Here is a 27,422-nt window from a genome sequence, read left to right on the forward strand (position 1 = left end):
CTCCTCATGGAAGTTAAGGAAAATGGACTTTACCTTGACATTAGGAAGAAACTTTAAAAATGGCCGCTGTCAGAAAGAGAATTAGCTGCCTCGGGAAATGGTGAACTGAGGGCACGTAGTCAATTTATAAATACTGCACTACATTAGATGAGTTTTTAGATTAAATGTTCTCCGAGGTCCCTTTAAAAGTTGAGATTCTGAATAAGAACATATGTGCTTTCTTCCATCTACAAAATGTGCTGACCAACCCACGGTGGGACCCCTGACCTCCAGCAGTGTGTGAGAGTAAATGGAGACACCTCAGCACCTTCCCCATTCTGCGGTGGGCTCAAGGACACACCCTTTCCAAAAGTCTATCAAAGTAAAGGACTATTGGTAATCCCAGATTGGCAGGCACTCTTCATATTGTTAAGTATATATATAACATATATACATATATGTTATAAAACATACACACACATATATATGTTTTACTTACAGCCATAGCTAAATGATCCTCAATAACAGAGTTAGTTGAACAGAAGACAACAGAAAAGGAAAGAATGTATGACTGCATGTTAACCTCTTTGGCCACTGCACCCTTCACGCCTTCTCCCAAATGACAGCCCTGTTAATGAATTACAGCGTCTGGTCTGAGTTGCTTCCTTTTACTACCCCACACTACTATGCCATTGGTGAACTGATTTTATTCTTTTTCTTTTTAATGAAGGTTTGGCAATACCTTAAATTTACACAATGTTTTGAAGACCTGAGTTGCTCTTTGTGTCACCTTTTAAACCAGATTTCACTGTAGCATATTTATTTACAAAGGCAGAACAAAAAGCTTTACTATGTTACTAAAGTCTGGAAATTTATCTGGGATGATAAAAAAGAGTAATTATAAGCTGACCTCAAGCATGGGGAAAGTGTTTTGGGGCCTTTTGTTTACAAGCCAGAAAAATGAAATCCGCCTCTTTGAAGTTTTTCTTCCTGACACATTTCTGGCCAGTCTAGAGTAGAGTGATGAGATTTTCTACTATCACGGGATACTGAATTTCTATTCTGAACTTTGGAAAATTTTCACAATATGAAATTTATTAAAGTCACAATTTACTCTGTTCCACACGCAGCTTCTCCTGCTTGGAAATCTCTTCCCCTCACTCTTGACCAGATCATTTTCTACTCATCCAAGGTCTCTGCTTAAAGGTATCTCTTCCTCAGAGAACCTTCCCTGTCTACCCCGCATTAGGTCCCTGTATTCTCTTCCATTTTTCTTCTGTATCTCCTCAAAATTTATAGTTGTATATTAAACTGTAACATAACCAGTTCTATCTTGTTTTCTATTGTGTCGCAACATTTAGAACAGTGTTTGGCATGTGGTAGGTGCTCAATAGATATTTGTTGAATGAATGAGTATATTCTAATTTTTTATGGCATCAAATCAAAGAAAAACAACTCAGTGTCAAATTCTCACTATGGTAAGTCTCTAAAAGTTAAAAGTTTAACTCGGTCCCTCACTACTGCTTTTTTTTTCAACTTTGGTACAATTTCTTACTTAAAAATTATGCCACTATAGAGTTTTGTTTGTAGGTAGATCCTTTTTGAAAACATGATTTTCTGTCTGTTCATCAAAGATTTGGTCAAAGGTCTTCTGGAAAAAACAGGTCAACAAGATCATTTTCTAACTGGCCACGTGGGCAAAAACATTCATGCACAAAGGTCACAAGCAATGTAAACATTATAAAGGCACAAGACCTGCCACAGTTTCATGACTGCATTCCCCAATACCTCCTAGGACTATAATGTTGTCAGGATAATGGTTTGGAGGAAAAGCAAAAATTTAACTCAAAATGTGGGCGTATTTAACCAATAGCAGTGGTTTCCAATTGGTTTGCCTCAAAGATTTGTTTTTTGTTTTTCCATTCCCTGATCTTAAATCCCACTCTTACCACAGATCCATGAGAGCAGGGACCAACCCACAGTGTTGTTCATCTTACCCTTAGTGCCTGGCATAAAAAAGGTGCTCAACTAGCAGTCATTAAGCAAATGAATGGATCCTTCCTTTCGTATGATTTTCTTTGCACAGAGGCAAAGAAACGATAAATAAATAGAAACTTTTATATGAGCAAAGGAAGTTTGATTATAAAATAAGTAACTCTTTAATCCGGCATTACTTGATTACCAGTCATCATTAGTGTTGTCTTTCTTTATTGCCACTTACAAGAACACCTGTGGAGTTCCCCTGTGTGAATTGACTTCGCAAGTTGTTTTTGAACCTCATTTATGAAGGCTGTCCCTACTATTACTCCTGCCCTGTTTATCACCCCCCCAAAGGTTTACCAGGTGTCTCAAACATTCACTTTATTCACCATGCTTGACTTCAAATAGTCCTTGATAAATGTTGAAAATTACTTAATTATTACAAAAAAATTTCAGACAAATTTGAAATAAGGGTAAGACATTCCCCATATTATTGCTTGGATAGAAAAAAAAACACTCATTTGGATATCAAGAATGTTCATTATTTAAGTTTTCACATAAAGTTTCATTCTTAGCATATACACATAAAAAAGTTTTCATTATAAATCTTTCATTATAAATCATAAGCAACTTTCCCTCTGAGGGAAGAGAAATTTCCCTCTGTTTGCTTTGTTGGGAAGGGAGCAGGGATTGGACAGGATCCCACTAGCAACTTACACTATTTAACAACTTTTTCAACATTGCTCATAGTTTCTGTTATTAATAAATGCTCTTTCATACAATGGAAATGAGATTAGAGCTGTTCTGATTTACCTCACTGAACAGAACTAGAACCAATGGATGGAAGTAACAAAAACACCAACTTTAATGCGTTGTTAGAAAGGACCGGCCAGGGGCGCCTGGGTGGCTCAGATGGTTAAGCATCTGTCTGCCTTTGGCTCAGGTCATGATGTCCAGGTCCTGGGATGGAGCCCCACATCGGGCTCCCAGCTCAGCAGGGAGCTTCTTCCCTGCTTCTCCCTCTCCCTCTGCCTCTCCTCTCTCTGTCTCAAATGAATAAACAAAAAATTCTTAAAAAAAAAAAAAAAAGGACCAGCCAAACATTAGGAATATCCTACTTAAAATATGTCTTGGCCTCTGGGTCCTACTTTCACCACAAGGGGCTTATAATAAATCCTAGAAATGATATTTGATCTCCTTGGTGATGGTGGTGAGGTGGGGGTAGTTATTTCAGCCGCTTGTGGGCTATTAAAATGCCAGGATTAGAACAATGAGAGTTTGAAATATAATGCTATTGTTGAGAGTAGAATGTGCTCATCATCTAGGGGTCTAGTAGAATTTGAAGAGTTTCGAACAGAAATTATGGACTAGATTTTATGGGGAGAAAGGATGCCTAAGGGAGGGTGAGAAAGGACAGCCAGGCAGAGAGGGAAAAACTACCCACCCCCCGCCACGATAAACTTTTTCATTTTGTTGGCTGTGTGCCATACCTAAGAAGGCTTCCTAGCTGACTCGGACCTAATCTCACATCAAATATTGCTGCTGTGTGCTGTGTGCACAGGTCAGGCATAGGTTTCTCTCCCCATTTCAACGGCTCTGGATCAGTGTAATCATCCCTGGGCGGGGGGGGGGGGGGGGTTGGTCAAGAGACACTAAGAGAGGAAAGAGAATGAAGATGCATCTGACCGTCCTTACTGGTATTAAGCTGGGGTACCTGTGGGAGCTGTTCTGACAGGCCCAGACAGGCCAGCCTAGCCCAGTTACAAGGGTCATATATGTACCAAATAATCTCACAAGGGCATATGCATAAACACTCTTTGGCTGGTTGTTATTAATGGTCTCTTTCACCTGAATCCAATTTTTCTAACTACACTCAGTACATTTATTTACTTGGCCTTGCTCTTTCTGGCTGGAAAATCCAGGTGTTAATGTCCGATTTCTCATTATACCTCCTGATTTCTGCCTCGTGCTCTTTCCAGAGAAGCTGGAGATCAGTCACGTGTTGCCAACAGCATAAAGTCCAAATGCCCAGGACCGCCATAATCTAGCTCCAACCCAACTTTCTAGCCCAGTAACTTCCTCTCTTCATGAATCTTCACTTTAATCATCCAGTCCCCTAAACACACCCTGTGATGTTCTAACTCTGGCTTTTGCTCGTGCCACTTGCCAGAGATGCCATACAGCTATTCTCTTCATCATCCAAAACTTTCAAGGAGGAGATCAGACATTTACTCCCCTAGACTGACCTTGGGAGTCACAGACTTTACAGACAAAAGTCTGGCTCCCCTAGATATTGGTCCACCTGGCTCATCAGAGCTCAGGTTTATAGAGAATAGTTGCAAACTGGCAGTGTGAGGACCATGTCCACAGAAGTATTTCCTTCAGCACAGTTTGGGTATGCATGATATTTAACAAAAATTTTCTAAAAGAGTCACCAATGTTTAAAAAGGTGGACTATTCAAAAAAAAAAAGTAACCCGGGTGCCTGGGTGGCTCAGTTGGTTGGGCAACCGCCTTCGGCTCAGGTCATGATCCTGGAGTCCTGGGATCGAGTCCCGCATCGGGCTCCCTGCTCAGCAGGGAGTCTGCTTCTCCCCCTGACCCTCTTCCCTCTCGTGCTCTCTCTCTCTCTATCTCATTCTCTCTCTCAAATAAATAAATAAAATCTTTAAAAAAACAAAAACAAAAAAAGTAACCTCTTCCATGTAATTTTTTAAAATCTGGATTTCCAGCTTCTTTTGAAATATCAGAAAAGAAGGCATCTGAGCTTACCTTCCTGTATAGCAAAAATCAGCCAGCACTGAGTAGTAGTCGCTCTCTCGTGTAAGGCTTGTCTCTCCTATTTGCTACAGTTCCCAGCCCTCCCACAGTTCTTACAATCCACTTGCTTTAGTCACCTGGACCACCTAACTGGATGCTATGGGCATCCGAGTTTGCACACCACCACCCTCTGCACCAAGGAATTGTCAAATCTCACCCTCTAGTACACATGGCTCTGTGGAGCTATCGCTCTTCCCACCCAGGAGGAGCCATGAGACAGCAGAGTAGAAACAAGCTGGACACCCCAATTTGGCTCAGCCCTTCCCCAATCAAATATCATCTCCTTCCTCCCACACCAGAGAGGAATATAGGTCCTAGTCCTCTGTGAGTTTGCTCCAACTCTCTTTTTTCGTAGGTTGCAAAACAAAACTATTACTCCTCTATGCCATCCACTATTTTGGTGAGCTTTTTTATTTTAGAAAAGTTTTAGATTCACAGAAAGGATCACCGAATACTACATCAAAAACGAATGATGTACTATACATAAAAAAAAAAAAATTCACAGAAAGGTTGATAAGATAATATAGATTGTTTCCATACACCCCAGACCAAATTTTCTGTTATTAACATCTTACATTAGTACAGCTCATTTGTGACAACTGTAAGCCAATATTAATACATGATTATTAACCAGAGTCCATGTTATTCATATTTCTTTATTTCTTAAGGCCCTTTTTCTGTTCTCAAGACTGTATCCAGAATACCATGTTAAATTTAGTCATCATGTCCTCCTAACCTCTTCTTGGCTATGAGATCAAAGATCCAGGGAGCTTGGAGAATACCAAGCATGATAAATACCAAAAAATCTAAACATAGGCATATCATATCCAAACGGCAGAAAATCAAAGACAAAGAGAAAATCTTGGAAGAAGATAGAAGAGGAAAAACACTTTACCTTTAGAAGACTAAGGATAAGAATTACATTGACTTCTCTTCAAAAACCACATAAACAAGACAAAGAGTGGAGTGACATATTTAAAGTGTTGAAAGAAAAAAAAATCACAAACCTAGAATTCTGTGTCAAGCAAAACAGATACACTTTTATCCTTCAAAAGTGAAGGAGACATAAAGATTTTATCTGATCAACAAAACTGAGGGATTTTGTCGGCAGAAGATCTGCTTTGAAAGAAATGTTACATTCTTCAGAGAGAGGTAAAACAATAGTATAGGCCAGATACTTGGATCTACATATAGAAAGGAAGAACATTCAAGAAGGAATAAATGAAGGTACAGCTGACCCTTGAACAACATGGTTTTGAACTACACAGGTCCACTTATACATGGATTATTTTTGATAAATATGGTACAGTATTGTAAATGTATTTTCTCTTCCTTAGGGGATTTTCTTAATAACATTTTCCTTTCTCTAGCTTACTGCTAAAAAGCAAACCACAGGCCCAAACTGATGCCACTTAGGTTAAGACTTCAAGTCAGTAAACCAAGACTAACTTGGTCCCTACCCTCACTGCAGTTTCAACCTTTAACTAGTCAACATAGGAATTTCCTGATTAGCACTAGGAAATTTACTGATAGTCCATTCCTCTTAGGAGGGCAACCTTGCCGAAAAAACAGTGGATTGTTGCTAATAATTTCCTTTTTTCCACTCTTCTACTTTTAAAAACTTCTTTTCTATAGCCCTTTGGAGCACCCCTCTACTTGCTAGATGGGATAATGCCCAATTCATGAATTGATTAATAAAGCCAACTAGATCTTTAAAATTTACTCAGTTGAATTTTTGTTACCTCACTATAAGAATATGGTATATGTTATATATAACATAAAAAATACGTGTTCATTGACTCTTTTTGTTATCAGTAAGGCTTCTGGTCAACAGTGGGCTACTTAACTACTTAATTAATTGTTAAGTTTTTGACGAGTCAAAAGTTAAAAGCAGAGCCTCGGATCCGTGCTCTCTTTCTTTACCCGCCATCCTCCTGTTTGGCCTTCAGGTACGCTGTGCACCCTCCGGGACTTGTGGGTACTAACTCTTGTTCCTCAGAGCTCCCTGAAGGTTTCTGCTGATGTGTGTCTTGCGATCATAAGAACCACAAGGGTTGGTCCAGCCACAGCACTGGCCCTCATTAGGAGTAACACAGGCTCTGGCATGGCTCTGCCTCTAGAGTCTGAGGGCAGGATGTCTAGTGTGTCATGGGTTCATTGGCTAAATTAAAGCATAAGAGCAGGAATTAGGATGTTGGACAGGAGACTCACACAGTGCATTATCTAGGTGAGCCAGGGCAGTCTGGAAGAGGTATGGGGGGCCTATGTCCTTGTCTGGTTGTTTTGCTGGTGGCTTATGTCATACAGCTGACAATATGTCTATTCAAGATGGGTGTCTTCTGAGGGTGAGGGCCTTCTGCCACACCATGTGGTCTAGCTTAACAATGCGACTTATGAAGGGGGCCTTGAGCCACATGGAGTCAGCCCCCCCTTTGGAAGGGCTGGAGACTGATGGTAGCCCCACAGGTGGTAATCTGTGTCTACCTGGCCAATCCTCGGTAAAAACTCCAGATGCCCAGGCTTGGGTGAGCTTCCCTGACTGGCAGTACTCTGCATATTGTAATATACTGTGGCTGGAAAAAATAAATGCTGTCCATACAACTCCACTCCACTGGGAGAGGACAACTTGAAGCTCTGCATGTCATCTCTCCTGATCCCTACCTTAAGAACCTTATTCCACTGCTAAAATTAATCTATATCCTTTTGCTGTAAAAAACCACAACTGTGACAACACTGCTGAATTCTGTGAGTCCTTCTGGTGAATTATGAAATCTGAGTGTGGTCTTAGAGACATCCTAAAGTTATAAAAGTCAGATTTTTATAAAAAAATCCTATTTCCATATACTAGCAACGAACAACTGGAAACTGAAATTTAAAAAAATTAAAAGCACACACACACACAAAAAAACCCATAAAATACTTGGGGATAAATCTAATACATGCTAGTTTTATAGGCTGAAAACAAAATACTGGTGAAAGAGATCAAAGAGGACCTAAGTAAATGGAGAGACAAACCATGTTCATAGATCAGAAGACTAATATTGTTAAGATGTCAATTCTACCCAAACTGATCTACAGGTTCAGTACAATTCCAATCAAAATTCCAGCATGTTTTTTTTTTTTAAGTGAAACCTAACATACTATCTGATTTTCAGACTTATTATAAATAGAGTTATATTAGTCAAGACAGTATGGTACTGGAGAAATGGTAGTCATAAAAAATCAATGGAACAGATTGTAGAGTCCAGAAAAAGATTCACACATATGTTGATTTATTTTTTTATAAATATGCAAAGGCAATTCAAGGAGAAAGATAGCCTTTCAACAGATGGTGCTAGAACAATTGGATATCCATATGCAAAAAAAAAAAAAAAAATCTCGATTCAGAACTCATTCCCTACACAAAAAATTAACTCACATGGACCACAGACCCAAATCTAAAACTTAAAAGTATAAAACTTCTAGAAGAAAACATAGGAGAAAAATCTCATAGCGTTAGGTTAGGCAAAGACTTCTAAGATGATACCAAAAGCATGATCCATCAAAAAAACTGATTAATTAAACTTCATCAAAATTTAAAATTTCTGTTCCTTTTTTTTTAAGATTTTATTTATTTATTTGTCAGAGAGAGTGCACAAGCAGGGGGAGTGGCAGGTAGAGGGGAAAAGCAGGCTCCCTGTTGAGCAAGGAGCCTGATGCAGGACCCTGGGATCATGACCGGAGCCAAAGGCAGACGCCTGACTGACTGAGCCACCCAAGCATCCCAAAATTTCTGTTCTTCCAAGATGCTCTTCAGAAAATGAAAAGACAAGCCCAGCCCAGGACAAAATAATTTTCAAAATTCCATATTAATAAGTCAAACAACCCGAGAAAGAAATGAACCAAACATTTGTATGGACACTTACCTAAAGACACAATTATAGTAAGTACACAAAAATATTCACAACATCATTATTCATTAGGGTAAATGCATATTAAAACAACAATGAGATATCACTACACACCAATTAGAAAGGCTAAATTTAAAAACTAACAATTTCTTATACTACTGAGTATGCTGAACAGGGGCTGTCACTATATTGCTGGTAGGAATACAAAATGGCAGTTTATTAGAAAGTTAAATGCACATTTATCGTTCAACCCAGAAAATCTGCTTCTAAGTATTTAACCAAGTAAAAAGACTCATTGGTACCCCAGACAAGAATACAGTTAGCACCTCTGCTAATGTCTCTGGTCGTTATGTAGTCTCTTGGCTAAATAGTATCTCCCCAAATGACTTGATATGACATAATTTTTTTCTTGGTTAGAAAACAACTTTATCCTCAGAAAGATTTAAAATTAAGTACAGAAATGTTGAAGAGAATCAGCCACATAATAGTAATATTTCTGTATTAAATCTGCATATTTGATGCTTTATGTATTTAAGAGTGTTAAGAGAAGTTTTCACCTGTTTGAGAGCTAGCAGGTTAATTTAAAACATATAATTGAGAAATTGACTTAGCCTTCTATTTTAAGTTGAAATTTCCTTGTTTATTTGCAGAAACGGAACATGTTAAAAAAAAAAACTAAGATCAACGTCTTTACAAGTCAGTGACCTCTAACTTAAAATTGCTAATACTGTATATTGAAAGATTTGTAGTTAAAGAAAACCCTCTATTCAGTTAATGTAATCACCAGAAGCTTCACAGGAAAACAAGTATTGACTGTTCCTAGTAATGAGTTTACTCACAGATCCACTCATTATCTTCACATTATAAAAGACTTCAAGAAGGAAGATAAAATTACAGTCAGCACCCAATGTTACCTTACTCACACTGTGTTGGACCCATGAACAAGAAATGCCATTTGGTGTTAAAAGGACAAAAGGAAGAATGACACTTCACTTTGCCCCACATGCAGGCAGCATATCAACCTCTCCAAGCAGGTGACCTTCCTCTTACAAAAGGCAAACTTCAATTCTTAGTTGCTCTTTATTAAGGTATTGATTATTGACTTTGATCAAAAACTCATTAAACACAGCCAGGGGCAGCGTGTACAATCTCCATGGCTTGGTAAAGGTCTTTTGACATGTGCTGCCCATGAGGAGGATTAACTTCTCTTCGGTTTTCATCCACAGTTAGGGTGACTGTCTCTCAGATGTGCCCAGCCCAGCCCAATTTACACCTCTTGCGCCAGCATAATGAATGGTACCTACTTCCACTCTCAAAAACATCCCTTTAGGATGGCAATCCATAACCCACACATCTAGCTCACTGCCCACTGATGTTGGCACTTGTAGAGTACTAAGTCACTCCCCTTGAAGTCAGAAAACTTGGGTCCGAGTAACAGCCAGGTCATTTCTTTTTTTTTTTTTTCTTTTAAAGATTTTATTTATTTATTCATGAGAGACAGAGGGAGAGAGAGAGAGAGAGAGAGAGAGAAGCAGAGGGAGAAGCAGGCTCCCAAGGAGCAGGGAGCCCGATGTGGGACTCGATCCCAGGACTCTGGGATCATGACCTGAGCCGAAGGCAGACGCTTAACCATCTGAGCCACCCAGGCGCCCACAGCCAGGTTATTTCTAATCTAAGGCTTGGACAACATCCAGATTTCCCAGTGACGACGGTGTATTTTTCATAGTGCTATGTGGACTACATGAAAGCATGAAATGAACCAGCTTTGTAAACTAGAGATGACTGTACAAATACACATTATCACAATGAAGCAAGTGGATGTTAGCAAAGGACAAATTGTAATGGGATACAAAGAATTCAGAATCTTTAATAATTTTTTGATCCAATGCCAGCACTCTTACTTAAAGCTATTCATCCTTTCCTCCTCTCCCCTCCTTCCTCCGTTTTCTTCCTTCCAATGTTTGAGCCCCTCCTGTGTGCCAGGTGCTAATCTGTTGCTATGTGAAGAAAGGATAGCAAAACAAAGGACTACTTAACTCAGTCACATATCAATATTTATTAAGTGCTTACTACTTAATCCCTTAATAGTTAAACATAGTATATCTTTTTACTCATTTAATGCTTATATGTCCTGCAATAAAATTTCAAAATTTTTCCCTAAGGAGGCATTGCACATTTCTTAGTAAGATTTATTATCCTAGGTACTATACATTAGAAAAGTGTATTTCTGGGGCACCTGGGTGGCTCAGTCAGTTAAGTGTCCCACTCTTGATTTCAGTGCAGGTCATGATTTGAGGGTCATAAGATGGGGCCACATCAGGCTCTGTGCTCAGCAGGGAGTCTGCTGGAGATTGTCTCTCTCTCCCTCCTCCCTCTGTTCCTCCTCCGCTCACGTGCTCGCACGCATGACTGCATGTCCTCTCTCTCTCTCTCCCTCTCTCTCTCTTTAAAATGAATAAATAAATCTTTTTTAAAAAAGAAAACTGTATTTCTAATTAATTGTTACTGGCATATAGGAAAGCAATTGCTTTTTATATTGATCTGTATCTATTAAGCTTGATAAATATTTTTCGAATAATCTATAGATTTCTCTTAGATTTTCTAATAATAATACAGCCTGCAAATAATGACTTGGTTTTTTTTTTCTTTTTCAGTCTTCTTAGCACTTATATCTGTAGTAAATGTTGAACAAGGGATAGAAGTTAGCATAATAAGCCATGTTGCCCGATGGGACTGTTGCTATCTATGTTAGCATGTCTCTCTCTCTCTCATGGTCTGAGGGCCTTAGGATCAGGGCTGATGCCTCCTCCCTGTGAGTCACTGATTCAGAGAGCCCGTGTACATCCATGTATCACAGTCTTCACTACATGGTCTCCCGTGCATAATAATCCCTCAATAATATGTGTTGAATTGAGTGGAATGTCCCTTCCATAAAGTTTTTCTCAGCTTTCCCTGGCACCCTGACTTGTTCTTTGCATTCCTAAGGTGTTTGTTTGTTATTTGTTTTGTTTTTTATTGAGGTATAACATTGTGTGAGATAAAAGGAAAAAATACCTGTATTGGTCTCTGTCCCTGGTTCCTGGCACAGAGCTCCTAAATCCCTTGGAATTTCCCGGGTGAGAGCAGTAGAAGCATCTTTTGTTCTGATATTTGGTCTCTGACCCTGCTTCCTGACAGGAGCTCCTAAATCCCTTGGAATTTCCTGGGTGAAAGCAGTGTCTTTTGTTCTAATGAGGTGACTTCTGGTGGGCTCCTAGATGGCTCCTAGGTGGGGGCGGGTCACCAGAAAGACCAAGCTATGAGTAGAAGCTTGGCATTTCCAGTCCCACCCCCCTATTCTCCAGAGGAGGAGCTAGAAGTGGAGTTAATGATCCATCACGCCTGTGTGATGAAGCCTCCATAAAAATTCCAAAAGTATGTGGTTTAGAGAGTTTCTTTGTTGGTGAGCACATGCAAGTGCTGGGAGGGTGACCCTCAGAGAGGCCAGGGAAGCTCCATACCCCTTTCCGCACACCTTACCCTACACATCTCTTCCATCTGGACGTTCATCTGTATCCTTTATCATATCCTTTTATAATAAGCTTATAGTAAATCGTTTTCCTTTGTTCTGTGACCTGCTCTAGCAAATTGATTGAACCCAAAGAAGGGGTCATGGGAACATCTGATTTTTAGGCAATCTGTCAGAAGCAGAGGTAACAACCTGGACTTGAGATGGACAGCCAAAAGGGGGCGGGGCAGCCTTATAGGACTGAGCCCTGAACCTGTGGGATCTGATGTTATCTCGGGGAGACAGCATCTCAGTGTCTGAATTGACTTAAATTGGAGGACACCCAGCTGGTGTCACAGAATCGGTTGGTGTGGGAAGTGTTGGCTTACATTTCTCCCACTCACGTCTGTCATTTTATTCTGAATTCTTCATCTTTACCCTGTGACTCACACAGCCACCGGCTGTCCTCCTGTCTTAGCTCACTTTAGCCACTGTTCTCAAATCGTCCCTTTCCTCTATAGACCAGAACCCCAGGGCCAACAACAGTGTGCATCACTGGCTGGAGGGTCTGGGCAAGGGAGGGAGTGACAGAGGGGAAGGCGGGAGGGCATCACCCCCGCCCCCCTCCCCGCCACAAACTGAAAGGCTATTATTAAGACTTTGTTCTTGAAAGTCCTTGGGCTGTCATCCTCAAAGGAACATCTCCTGGGCACTGTTTGGGCCTCAGGTCCCAGCCCCTCCAGCCAGGATTTCTCAGTCCTTCCCCCCTTGGACTCCTCCTCCAGAGTATTTCCTCCTCCCACCCCCACCCCCAGTCACGAGCACTTCCTCATTCTGATGCAAAGCCCAAATTCCTCTTCCTTTATTATGCAAAGCATTTCAAGCCCTTTCCCGGTCCTGGGTCCCAGCTCTGGACCTCAACTGGCTCCTCTTAAGTTTAAATAAACAAAAACCGGGTCTTCTCCTCAGGACTGTGCTGCTAGCCAATAAAATAGCAACTTTCCCCCCGTTCATTTAATTAATTAAGTGAAAGCAATCCAAGGGCGAATACTTAGAAATCACTTTCCTTTTTTTGATAGTTTAAACAAATGTGAGTCCTGACAGCAAATGACTAAACTACACCAAAGTGAACTCCTGGAATTGCCACGAGAGGGCGGTAGCACCGAAGCGTCGGTATCTTTCAGGGCTTTTCAACCCTGTCCCACCTCGCCAGACCTGCCCCTTCGGCTACATTAAATGTTAACATCTCAATCTTCATGACTCAGGGACAGACAACCAAGGGGTCACTGCTGGGGCTGTGGCTCACCAAACGCAACACTATTAGGACATAGTGTGGGTTATTTTGGTTTTACACAGCAGTCTTTGCCAACCTCATTGGAAACATGTTTTCACCAGAACTCATCTCACTCCACCTACTGCCGGCTAAATTTATCTCCAGAGTTCAGCAATGTGGAATGATTAATTAGGGACGAAACCATTTCCTGAGTACTTTGGACATAACTGATTCTATGACTCTGTGATTCACCGTCATTGCTTTAGCTGTCTGTCCCTGAACAAAATGCATTTATTTATGTTTTCTGTGGTTGGTTGTTCTCTTTTTCCCTTCTTTCAAAGACAAACACAGTTAATTTGTAAAAGCAGATTTTCTTTTTTTCTCTGCTTCTTTATAAAATAGTTTTAATTGAAACACAGGAATCCCATCAAGAGCTAAGTTATACATGCTACTCCTGTTCAAATCCTTCCATTGGCTTTTCATCTCTAAGCAAGTCAAAGACCTTACAATGGCCCACAGGATCTAACCCTTATGCATCCTCCATTCTTGCCCTGAATGTTCCTTGGTAGCACACCTCTTGGTGTGCTCCACCCCAGGACCTTTGCACTTTGCTTGTTCCTCTTCTTGGGTCATCTTCCTCCACTGCCACCCCCATAACCACAGGTCTTTTTCTCTTCCTTCAAATGTTATTTTCTAAGTAAGCCTTTCCTGGCCACTGTATCTTAAATGAGCATCACTGGGTCACACCCACAAGCACATTCACTTACTTCATCTTGATCCCTTCCTTTATATTTTTGCTTTAGCATTTTACTTATTTGTATAGTTTATTTTTTGCTTCCCTACAAAAAAGTAAGCTGCATGGAGGTAGAGGTTTTGCCTGTTTTATTCACTACTATATCCCCAGCATCTAGAATAATATCTGGCACATAGTAAGTGCTTAGCAAAAATTATTAAAAGGATGAGTGAACAAAACCAGAATTGTACAATTGTACCCTAAAAATAGATCACATCACGTTCATTCCTCATTATTCATAGCTCTGCTCAATAATCCTCTCTACCCACCCTATTTAAGTAGCCCATCCTGCAAGTCATTCTCTACGCCTTTATCCCAACTTACTTCTTCATAGCATTCACGATTAAGTGTTATTACTCAAATATTTGGTAACTTTAAAAATTAAGTTGTCTTACCCATTTGAAGGTAAGCTCAATGAGGGCAAAGAATTTGTCGGGTTCACTGCTGTGTCGCCTCAGCTTAGAATTTTTTTAAATCAAAAATCATTATGACCATCTATGTGTGGGTCTATTTCTGAATCCTGGATGCTATTCCATTGATCCACATGAATGCCCTTTCTCCAATATCACACTGTCCTATTGTCCTAACTAACTTTATAATAAGTCTGGCAATCAGGGTGTATATTAATTTCTCCTAAAAATCTTGCTGGGATTTTGATTAAGACTGTACTGAATCTATTGATCAGTTTGGGGAGAACTGACATCTTAACAATACTGAAGTCAATCCCTTAAGCAACCAGGACTCATGCCCTAATCCCTGGCAGTACTCTGTGATGGTGGAAAGATCAGAAAGGGAAAGAGCTTTCTGGTTTAAAGCCTCATTAGAGATGCCCTTGCACTAATGGTGGCCCTAAAGGTGCAGAAAGCCCTGGTCCTAGAGAGATCATGTAATTGGAGGCAATGAGTATCTCCACAGTGACTCATGATGGGTAAGGATCAATGACTGGAGAGGTAGAAACTTGCCCTGTGCCTTAAGATCTGAGTTCTCTATGCTGCCCTAAGTTTCAATTTCTAAAAACCTGGAGTTGAACTTGCCATCAGTCCAATGAGATGGGAGGCACAGAATTGAAGTTGATATAAAAAAAAGTAAGGAAATTAGATTGGGATGCCTGGGTGGCTCAGTTGATTAAGCGTCTGCCTTCGGCTCAGGTCATGATTCCAGAGTCCTGGGATGAGTCCCACATGGGGCTCCTTGCTCAGCAGGGAGCCTGCTTCTCCCTCTGCCTGCAACTCCCCCAGCTTGTGTGCTCTCTCTCTCTCTCTCTCTCTCTGACAAAATAAACAAAACCTTAAAAAAAGAAAGAAAGAAAATTAATCTGGGTTTTCCAGAGAACAGAACCAACAGATCTATGTATCCATCCATCTACCCATCTATCTATCCATCCATCCATATATTGAGAATGGGGTGGGAGAGGGGTGATTTATTACAAGGAATTGGCTCACGTGAATATGGAGGCTGAGAAGTCCCAAAATTTGTGGTCAACAAACTGGAGATGTAGGAGAATTGAAATTCCAAGAACGAAGCCCAAGTTTCAAGACAGGAGAAAATCAGTGTCCTCACTTGTAGACAGAGAGTGAATTCTCTTTTACTCAGCCTTTTTTGTTCTATTCATGCCTCTGCCTGATTGGATAAGGCCCACCCACACTGGGGAGGGCAATACTGATTCTCATGTTAATCTCATCCAGAAACACCCTCACAGGCACACCCAGAAAAACCAAATACCTGAGAACCCCGTGGCCAGTCAAGTTGATACATAAAATTAACCATCACAGGAGATAATTGTTGCACCCAAATTTCTGGACTGAGATTCATACCGGTGACACTAGAATCACTTTCTGACTCATTGTTCAGGAAGACATAGATCCACAGGCTAATGTGAATAGAAAAGTGGAGAGGACAAAATAGAAATCGCAGGAAAAGTTTTCACAATTCATCAGGAATGAAACCCAGCATTCTGTTTTTAAAACAGTGCTGAAGGTAAGGGAGCATGTATTTTTATTTTTATTTTTTTAAGATTTTATTTATTTGTTCTCACAGAGAGAGACACAGCGAAAGCAGAACACAAGCAGGAGAGTGGGAGAGGGAGAAGCAGGCTTCCCGTCGAGCAGGGAGCCCGATGTGGGGCTCGATCCCAGGACCCCGGGATCATGACCTGAGCCAAAGGCAGACGCTTAACGGCTGAGCCATGAAGGCGCCCCGTGAGCGTGTATTTTTAAATATCACCAAGATAGCACAAGAAATCAGATCTCTATCTTACACCACTCACAAAATATAACTTGAAATGGATCAAAAACTTAAATGTAAGGCCTAAAATTACAAAACTCCTCGAAGAAAACATACAGAAAAAGATCTTTGACATGGGCCTTGGAAATGGTTTCCTGGATCAGACACCAAAAGCCCAGGCAACAAACACTAAGATAAAAAAGTGAAACTACATTAAACTAAAGAGCTTCTGCACAGCAAAGGAAGCAATAAATTGAAAAAGCAACCTATAAAATGGGAGAAAACATCTGCAAACCATATGTCTAATAAGGGGTTAATATCCAAAATATATCAAGAATCATACAATACAGTAGCAAAAAGTAAATAATCCAATTTAAAAATGGGCAAAGGACCTGAATAGATATTTTGCCAAAGAAGACCTACAAATGGCCAACAGATACATCAAAAGATGTTCAACATCATTCGTCATCAAGGAAAAACAAATCAAAACCACAAGGGTATATCACCTCATACCTATTAGGAGGGCTATTAAAAAGACAAGAGATAACAAATGTTGGCAAGAATATGTAGAAAAGAGAACGTTTATAACACTGTTGGTGGGTATGTAAAATGGTACAGCCATTATAGAAAACAGTATGGAATTTCCTCAAAAAAATTAAAAATTGAACTGCCATAAGATCCAGCAATCCCACTCCTGGGTGTATAGCCAAATGAATTGAAATCAGTATCTCAAAGGGATATTTGCACACCATGTTCATTGCAGCATTATTCAGAATAGCCAAGATATGGAAACAACCTAAGTGTTCATCAATGGATGAATGGATAAAGATGTGGTATACACATACAAACAATGGGACATTATTCAGCTATGAGAAAGAAGGAAATTCTGCCATTTGCCACAACATGGATGGACTTTGAAAGCATTATGCTGAGATAAGTCAGATACAGAAATACAAGTACTGTTTTGATATCACTTATATGTGGAATCTAAAAAAGCTGAGCTCATAAAAACAGAGTAGATGGTGGTTACCAGGGGCTAGGGGGTGGGAGAATTGGAGAAATGTTTAAGGTTACAACCTTGCAACTAGTGGATAAGTATTTCTAGAGATCTAATGCACAACATAATGATTACAGTCAACAATACTGTAGATTAAACTTCAAAGTTGCTAAAAGACTAGATCTTAATTGTTCTCACCACAAGAAAGAAATAATTATGTGATGTGATAGAGGTGCTAGCTAACACTACAGTGGTAATCATATTGCAATATATAAGTGAATCAAATACATTCCACACCTTAAACTAACATGATGTTGTATGTCAGTTATATCTCAATTTTTTAAAAAACCAAAAATACGTTCTGCGTGGAGCACTGGGTGTTATGCACAAACAATGAATCATGGAACACTACATCAAAAACTAATGATGTAATGTATGGTGATTAACATAACAATAAAAAATTTAAAGAAAAAAATAAAAAACCAAAAATAAAACTACCGTATGATCCAGCAATCCCACTTTTGGGTATATACCCAAAGGAAACAAAATCAGTATCTCAAAGAGGTATCTGCACTCCCATGTTCATTGCAGCATTATTCAGAATAGCTAAGATATGGAAACTACCTAAACGTCCATCTATGGATGACTGGTAAAGAAGATATAGTATATAGATCTACAATGGAATATTCAGCCATGAGAAAGAAAGAAATCCTGCCATTTGCAACAACATGGCTGGACCTGGAGGACATTATATAAGTAAAATAAGCTAGACAGAGAAAGACAAATATCATATGGTTATCACTTATATGTGGAATCTAAAAAAAAATTTTTTTTTAAGTCAGACTCAGGGTAACAGAGTAGAATGGTGGTTATCAGGGGCTAGGAGTGGCAGAGTGGGGGAAAGAAATGGGAGAGGCTGGTCAAAGGGTACAAGACTTCTGTTACAAGATGAATAAGTTCAGGAGACCTGATGTATGGCTTGGTGACTATAGTTAATAATAATGTATCGTATATTTGAAATCGCAAATGGAATAAATCCCAAGTGTTCTCACCACATACACACAAAAAAATTGTTAACTATGGGAGGTGGTGGATGTGTTAATTAATTTAAATGTAGTAATCATTTCACAATGTATGTGTCTATGAAAACATCATGTTGTTCACCTTAAATATTTGACAACTGAATAGAAACTATTTCTAAAAAGAAAATGCCAACTATATTTTGTTAGAATGAAAGAAAGAAAACATGCTAAGTGTTAGCAGTCACAGAAGACCCTATATGATTCCATTTATTTTTTTTAAGAGTTTATTTATTTATCTATCAGAGACAGAGAGGGAGTGAGAGCAAGCACAAGCAGGGGGAGCGGCAGAGGAAGAGGGAGCAGCAGACTCCCCGCGTAGCAAGGAGCCCAATGCGGGACTCGATCCCAGGACCCTGGGACCATAAGCTGAGCTGAAGGCAGATGCCCAGCTGACTGAGCCACCCAGGCGTCCCTATTATTGATTCCATTTATATGAGAAGTCCCCAAGAGGCAAATCCATAGAGACAGAAAGTGGCAGATTAGTGGTTTTTTAGGGCTGAGACAGTTAGGAGGGGGCGGGGGGCGGGGGAAATGAGTGACTGCTGTAGAATACAGATTTCATTTGGAATGATGAAAATGTTCTAAAACTGCGCTGTCCTTCGCACAACTCCTTGTATACACTAAAAACTACTGTGCTACCCTCCACAAATGGGTGAACTGTGTGGTATGTGAATCAGGTCTACCTGTGAGTTAATTTAACTCCATTACCAGCTCAGACACTATTCCCATGTTTTTAAGAGTCATGTCAAACCCAAACAAACTGCAAAGGAAGAACTTGAGAATTTCCCCCCCGGTTTGAAAGAGGCAAACTTGAAAATCAACTAAAGACACCTTTAATATGTCACCAGGTAGTCCTAACTTGCCAATCACAGAAAAGCGGAAATAGAGGTCATAATCTAATCTGTTAAAAGAAACCTATTTTTAGCTAAAGCTATTTAATCTTACTACACTACCCCTTCTCTAAGAAACTCTCTATCAATTAAATTGCCATTTCATGTTCAGAGTCCTACTATATGCTAGCTGTATTTGTCCTGATTAAAATAGTTCACAGTCCAAATAAATCCAAACCAAAATCAACTTCAGCTGATAAAACACGTGAACTTCAGCTCCTCTAATTGCTAATGCTGCCCAGAAATACAGATTTGGCAGGTCCCTAAAAGTTGGTGAGAACCAGAAGATTCATCTGGGTTATCTCAGATACAATGGGGTTTGCCATCGGGCTGATTTGATTTAGAATAAAAAAGCCCATAAGAATTCACTGTTTTCAGCAGTTTCCAACCTGTATCAGGATAATTTCCAATAATGAAAAAATGTATTAAGAGCAGAAAAATAGAGAACACAGAAAAGTCTTCCTGATGTTGCCTTCATTAGTCTTTAAAATTAATGATCACTACAATTTAGGTACTAGCTGCTACTTCCTCAGCCATCTACAATGGACACTTGACTTACTCTCTTCTTTATCAATGACCATGACCTGGTCAGAGTGTCAACTAACACATAGCTTCAATTCCTAGATCAAGAGCTATCTTACTTGTAGTTTTTATTTCTCAAGCTACAAATGCCGACGTACTTGGAATTTTGCTTTAAGGAAAAAAAGAAAAATCACTGCAGACTTATTCTACCAAATTTAAAAGCCATACATTTTTTTAAAATGTGGTACCAGTTCAGTTCGGGAACACATGTAAGTCAAAAAAGAACAGAAGAGAAAATCAGAAATAAACTAGGCGAATATAAATTTTTACTATATGTTAAAGGTGATATTTGAAATTAAACGAATTATTTAGCCAACTTATTAAACAGCTAAGATACCTGGTAAAGATATCCAGAGAGATATTATTGCATCCTATCATTCACCAAAGTAAATTCTAGATGAATTAAAGATAAATGCATTTTTAATGAACCCACAAATGCTTTAGGGGAGTATGTTTCTCTTCTCTTGAAACCGAGAAGAACTTTCTAGGAAGAGATACAAATTCAGATTTTTAGGGAAAAAATTAATGTATTTGGCTACACAAAACTCAAAAAGTTCTATAGGTAGGAAACCTACAAGTTTAAAAATCACAGGACTACCTCTTGCTAGATAATTGAGTGATTTTAAAAATATTTTTGCAGAATATAAGAAAAATACAATTCTTAGTATATATACAATTCTTACATATCAATAAAAAAGAGAAATGTCCTAAAAGAAATGTAAGTAATTCACAAAAGAGAGAGGGGAAAAAGTATGAAAAAGAATTCAGTATCACTAGTTTTTAAATATATGTCCCATTTAAAGTAACATTAAGGTTGGGTTTTTTTTTTCCTGAATAAATTAGTAATATTTTTAAAACATTTAATACAAAAAACATGTATTTTGGTGGGGGGACAGTATTCTCAGGAATTGCTAATTAAGATGATTTGGTACCACAAAAAAATGCGTATAGTCTTCAACCCACCTTTGCTCTTCTGGAAAAGCATCTGAAAGAACTAATTTAAGGATGTGTACAAAGATTGATTTGTCCTCTGAAATCTACATTGCTCTCTTTCTCACCTCTTTTGGGCCTGAACTCAAATGGCTTCTGTAAGAGGAAGCCTACAAGACATGCTACCCTACCTAACGTCGCAAAGCCCCACATACTATTTACCCCCCTTCCCTACCATATTTTCCAGTTGTGATTATGAGATCAACAATAAAGAGATACTGTGCAGACTTCGAGTATGTTCTTCTCCAAATGTGCAATCTCAAGATTAGGACCACTTTGTCTACATGCCCAATATTGAACATGAGTAATTATTTCAAAATGGTCATCTAGTAATTTTGCACTATGCCTGGTAACTACAGGAAATTAAACAGAATTGGAATTCATTTTCGACAAAGTTAACTTTTTAAATTTTTTTTTAAGATTTTATTTATTTGTGAGAGAGAGAATGAGAGACAGAGAGCATGAGAGGGAGGAGGGTCAGAGGGAGAAGCAGACTCCCTGCTGAGCAGGGAGCCCGATGCGGGACTCGATCCCGGGACTCCGGGATCATGACCTGAGCCGAAGGCAGTTGCTTAACAAACTGAGCCACCCAGGCGCCCAAAGTTGCACTTTTTTTTTTAAGATTTTATTTATTTATTTGAGAGAGAGAGAGAGAGAATGAGAGATAGCATGAGAGGGAAGAGGGTCAGAGGGAGAAGCAGACTCCCTGCTGAGCAGGAAGCCCGATGTGGGACTCAATCCCGGGACTCAGGATCATGACCTGAGCCGAAGGCAGTCACTCAACCAACTGAGCCACCCAGACGCCCCCAAACTTACACTTTTTAAAAATGTAGGTAAAGTCCTAAAATTTAAATTCTTCACCAATTCTTAAAAAAAAAAAAACAAACAAGCAGACATTTGTTTTCTACTTCTGCAAAAACAAGAAACAGATAACTTCAGTGGAAATTTGTAAGAGCCACTTTAGGAAGCACAAAGGAGAAAATAACTTCCCAATTATAATGACTGGATAAGACATTTTATTCACATGTAGCTAACAAAAAACAAAATAGGAAAGTTTGCTGCTGTTGTTGTTGTTGTGGATGATGTTTTAAATCTCAAAACAGGAGATGCTGTTTAAGTATCAGATGTATGACTTCTCCAGGCATATCCATTCTCAGCCCCAGAGGAGGATTCTCAACGCATCCAGTGTGCTTTCTACATGAAAATGCATATGTACAAACCGTTGGACCAGAGAAGTTTCCTTGGGAACTGTTTTTTTCTTTATGGTTATGTTGATATTAAATTTCTACGAAAACTTTGACTTTACACTTAGTTGGGCAACACAAAGAAATAACTAGCTCAGTTTCTTTGTCATCTAGCTGCCTAAATCCACTGGTAAGACATCAGATCTTCCCCAAATGTTTCACGCATAGGGAGGACACATTATTCGTTAAGTAGTATTTTACATCAGTTCATTTTCTTCTGTAGTGCACAAAAAGACTTTTCTTTAGAGTACGTACAGCAGTTTTTTTAAAGTGTTGAGTTTTCTCCCTTTTCCAATACAGCCATTATTGATGAACCATGGCCCCACACCCACCTCCACCCACAGGAGCGTTAGCCACAGCAAAGCTGTAATTAGGAACTGGATTCCGTCCAGTTTGCATATATCTCTGGACTGCTTCTCTTCAACCACAGTTAAGTATAGGCTCAAAACTGGTCACAGTCACGTTAAGATTATCCAAACAAAATACTGGGAAAATTAATCTAAAATTAAACATTTTAGTTTAATAATGTACATAAAGGTCTTTATTAAAGTATAAATGACACGTTTTATTTAAAAAGTAATCATCCTCATCATACACATACAATTCCTTCTAAAGCAGTCGTGGAGATCTTTCATGTCACGTTCGGAGTTACACACGTTTCACTGGCTCTGTTCCAGAAGCACGGCCACCACAAAGCAGGTTGTAATTCATGAGCTATTATACACTGGGATTTTTGCAAATAAGGTATTTCATGACGCAGCATGGGGAAAAAAATTTAAAACACACAACTTACATCCATTTACAGAAATAACAGTTCCCAGTTGTGAACTAATTACTATGCTTGGAAAATGCTAGCATCCTCATAAAAATCTTGTTAAATTATGGTGCAAAATCTGAATTTTTTGCCAACTTGGAAAAGGGCACATTTTTGTGACGTCTCCTAAGCATTTCCCTGAGAGCATAAGGAATGTTATTAACTTAATGAAATGTTTCAGCTTCTAGAAGGGTCTTCATCAAGGGAATACCTCAGAGGCAAAGATTTCTTGAGGACTGTAAGAAAAATCTGTGGGTTTCTAAGTGGAGGAAAAGAAACAACCATGAAAAGTACAACCAGCTGAGAACTCACCCGGGGAAAGGGGTGAGAGAGATGGGAGGGTTGCCCCTAACCCAAATATTATTTTCCTTCTATAAACTGCTGGAATGCTTTTTCCACTTTACTTTGAAACTCTGCCATTTGCTGTGAGTGAGCCACTGGGTTCCAAGGCTCTCCCTTGTAAAATGCAGCTGCAGCAGGGCTTGGGAAGTGCCCATAGCACTGGTAGGTTCCAGGGGAGGGAGGAGATGATCACAGTTTCTTTCTGGGAAGGAGTCTGACCAGCACCGCACCGTATCAGCCATATTAAGACAACTGACTGGTAGGAGCAGAGAGGTGGGTGATCTGGACATAGGAGGAAGCCAGCAGGTGGGGCAGGCTGGGAGGAAGGCCCCGCACCAGAAGAGGAGGCCAGCAAAACTCAGAGGAAAGTACCTGGACCCCAAGGGCGTTAGGGGATGGGAAGTGCTGCAAAAATGAAAGAAAGACCTTTGTTCTTAGGAAAAGAGGTGAAAATTTACACTTTGCTTTCTCCACCCTGTTCATGCTACCCTGCTTCCGAGCCCCAAAACTCAGGCAGGTTCCCTGAGCATTAGAAGTCAAAGACAGGAGGGGTTAGCCTGCCTCAGAAGGCTTGGTCTGGGAACTCAATCACCAATCTCCCACTTTCTGTGGCAAAATGTTTCAAAGTCCACCTGTAAGCCAGTTGTCTGGAACATGACAGAGAATCCCTTCACATGACAGAGAATCCCTTTACAAGATTACTTACTTGTGAGCAATTCTTTATGTATAGTCTCAGTTTTAGAATGTAATCAATGTGCTCTGAATCTCCAAAATATTTTCTAAGGTATACAGAAAAAAAACGAACGTTTTATAAGGAAAAAAAATGCCCAACATTTGTGTCATCAAAAGGAAACTTTTGTATTGTACATTCATACATGGTAATACTTCCTATCGACATTTATTACTTAATTGACACTTAAGCACTAAGAATAATGTTCGTTTTTAAACACAGAGCAAATTCTACAATCTATCACTTCAATAAACCCATTCCATTATTAGGGAAGAGTTATAAATATTCTCTATTCAAGTACTTTATATCATTCTGGAAATACAATCAAGAGGCAATGCTTTAAGGCTACATATTAAGGCTACCTTGGTTATTTGAAATATGTATAAGTAACAAAGACACTTTTGCAAAAGGGGAATATAAATTAAACACTATTTCCATTTTAGGAAAAGAATTATTATCACAAGCCAACAAGACACTCAAAATGGTATCTTAAAATTTATTGCTATAACTGAACAATAATCTATTGCTCAAACTGCCCATTTCCGAACACCAAGAGATTCTCACTTTATCTTTTAAGCAAGGCTACATCAGAATAAAGACTTTTGAAATTAAACTTTCTTTTGTGTTAAAAGAGAAATTTATTACAATAAAATAAGTGCAAGTGTTATTAAAAATGCTGATTAAAATTATAAAGTGTCTATATAATTTTTCTAGTATAAATACTGGAAGTAACATCAACAATTCTGTACGTACATAGAATTTTGAAAACATAAGATCATGCACAAGGCCAAAATATAACTGCACACTGTCCTTTTAGGTATCACCATTCTCTTCTCCTGGTCCCAGATCACTCCAGAATGTGAAAATGTATACTAATTCCTCAGATTCCGAACTTCAAAATTTCAGTGTTTTCAATGTATATCAGTTATCACACATTGACAATGCTTTGAAGTCATTATACTCTCACCAAGTGGTTCTAGTTCCCATATTTCCCTTTCTCAACAGACTTTAGACAAAAAGTTGAACTAGAAAAACTGCTTAGAGGAGCCAGCGTGACAGGTATTCCCAATGATTCATTTAAAAGTGGCATTAGATGTTTTATAGACCTACAAGGCATGAAAGACAGTAAGTACATCAACATGGGAAGAAAATTAAGCAGCTCACCCTCTGCCTGCTTACTTGGCTCCATGGCTCTATAGAGAGCAAGAGGCAGAGCCGTGAGGAAGTAAGGGTAAGTCGGAACCTCGGGGTATGTGTGTTTGGGAGGGTGGAGGTGGACAGCGTCACAGAGAAGCAGCTGGGGAGAAGTGTGTGATTATAAAGGGAAATGAAACAGTATTACCTGTTTGCTCTTGCCCACCCTGCTTAAGCAGGGACTGGCTCCAGCCTGGCCTCCCTCGGTGCATGTAAGTGGGGCTCTGGGGTGATTCTGTTCCCCCAGCACTGTGCAAACAGCCACTGCCTTTCAGACAGTGTGAGAATAGTTCCACAAACGTGAGGAACAAGATTTTCGGTTTGGACATTTCACAAATACCAAAGAGACTCGGAAAACAATTTTTACAAATGAGCCACTTAATGCCCAGAGAGGTTAAGTGGTTCAGCCAAAGGGAAGACAAGGATGCTAGATGTGATTAAGTATTCCTCTATGACGGCACTTATCACACTTGCATGTACATATAATTCATTTGGGATCTCATCCAAAATGCGCTGGGTCCCTGGTGGGGCCTCTGATTCCGGACGTACTGGCTCCTGGGAGAGGCCATTGCTGTTCGGACCACACTCTGAGAAGCAAGGATCTATCTACAACACAAAGAGGGAGCCACCTCCGTCTCTCTGGGCCACAAGTACATCTTGGAAGTCCTGGGCAGAACGGAGACTTGCTCCAGTGTTATCTGCCTACCCAGGCACATCCCCGGGCAAAAGGTGCATTGCACGAGTGAGCAGCTATCTACAAGACTGTGTTCATGTGTTTTCTGAGAGCACCATTAGTATATGAACAGCCAAACAAGTAACATAATTCAACTTGAGAAAATGGAGAGGTTTGCTGGCTGGAAATAAAACTAATCTTTTTCTCATGTAGTCCTTCTTACAATGAATAGGATATAAAGGTATAAAAAAATAGCATATGAAATTTCATAATAAAAGGCCACATGTGCACACAAATACATATAGTATGACTTCTAAGAAATAAAATGCATTTTATCAGAATAATGTGCTACCACTGCTCCCAGCTAAAATCATCTCCTCTTCCAAATACAAGGAAAAAACCTTGAATTGTAAGGAAAATGACTGCATTGCCTGCCAGCACAAGGCCACAGGCTCCCCATTTGATCTGAAACACAAGAAAAGAGGATTAAATCTTTACTTTCTTCATATTGCACTCTTTGAAAGTCTCTGTTATTTTCTGCATTAGAATCATCCAATGAAATATTACATAAAACTGCTAAAAAGGCTTAATGATGTAATAGGCGGGAGAGAGTGAACTATTCAGTAATTAGCCTAATTACGTCGTGAGGCTTGATAATTAAGTCTGTATCATCCTTATCATTTTCCCCATTAGACATATTTCTCAACTTGTTTTTAGTAGACGATGATTGCCTTAAGTAAAATACAAGCAGCCAGAATATAAAGGGTCCAATTATAATATTGGGTACTGAAAGTTCTATACCCATTGCCTTCTTTCAGAAAAATAGGAATTGGAGAGTTATGGATTAGTCTGTTTCTTTTTTAAGCTTTAAATAATAATCTGCATACCAATGAAAACAGCTTTCCAGCTTGGCAGATGGTTCCACAGAGGCACAGGAGGGGATGAGAGTACCCTCTAGTGGGCATTTTTTGTTTTAATTTAACCAGTAGAAAGAAAACCTCAATGAAAGGGGTTCTTCAAAAAACATGATGCGTAAAACAGAAATCCTTACAGCCAAACATAAGAAGCACTATTCTAAGGCACAAGAAGAACAAGGTCGTGACGATTTTGCATTCAAATACCTTCAGTGCTTCTCCATTATCTAGATAGAGTTCAGACTGGCATGGCATTCAAGAGCCTGCCCAACTGGGCTTCACTAGCCTTTCTAGCCTCGATCTCAACCACATCCTTTTGGCTCCATCATACTGAACTGTTCTTTATACTACATTTTGCCTTTTCACACTTGGGTGCCATTCCATAGAACAGCCTTCCCTACTTTAATCAAAACCTTATTTATCCTTAGAGGTCTACATCAAATGCCAGTTGGAATTTCTCTCTTCCTGGTGCTCCTATTGTGATCATGTTTCAATTACCACACATAATACATTTATAGTGTACTTA

The 27,422-nt window shown here is 39.4% G+C and overlaps 1 protein-coding gene across 5 annotated transcripts in view; it reads right to left on the reverse strand.

Annotated features, from left to right (window-relative positions):
* The window catches only part of LEPROT (leptin receptor overlapping transcript), an 87,242-nt gene that overhangs the window by 48,732 nt on the left and 11,088 nt on the right, over positions 1-27,422 (reverse strand). For 3 of the 5 annotated variants that reach the window (XM_073896616.1, XM_073896618.1, XM_025871778.2), the window contains exon 4: positions 21,979-26,447. The exons of the other annotated variants lie outside the window; for them this stretch is intronic. In XM_073896616.1, coding sequence (XP_073752717.1) covers positions 26,331-26,447 — 117 coding nt within the window. In that variant the 3' untranslated portion in view covers positions 21,979-26,330. Of the gene's footprint in view, positions 1-21,978; positions 26,448-27,422 lie in introns of those variants that run through there. 5 annotated transcript variants of the gene reach the window in all.

This window comes from Callorhinus ursinus, unplaced genomic scaffold, assembly GCF_003265705.2.
Source record: "Callorhinus ursinus isolate GAN/ISIS: 27379988/994484 unplaced genomic scaffold, GSC_fseal_2.0 scaffold9, whole genome shotgun sequence".
Taxonomy (NCBI): Eukaryota; Metazoa; Chordata; class Mammalia; order Carnivora; family Otariidae; genus Callorhinus; species Callorhinus ursinus.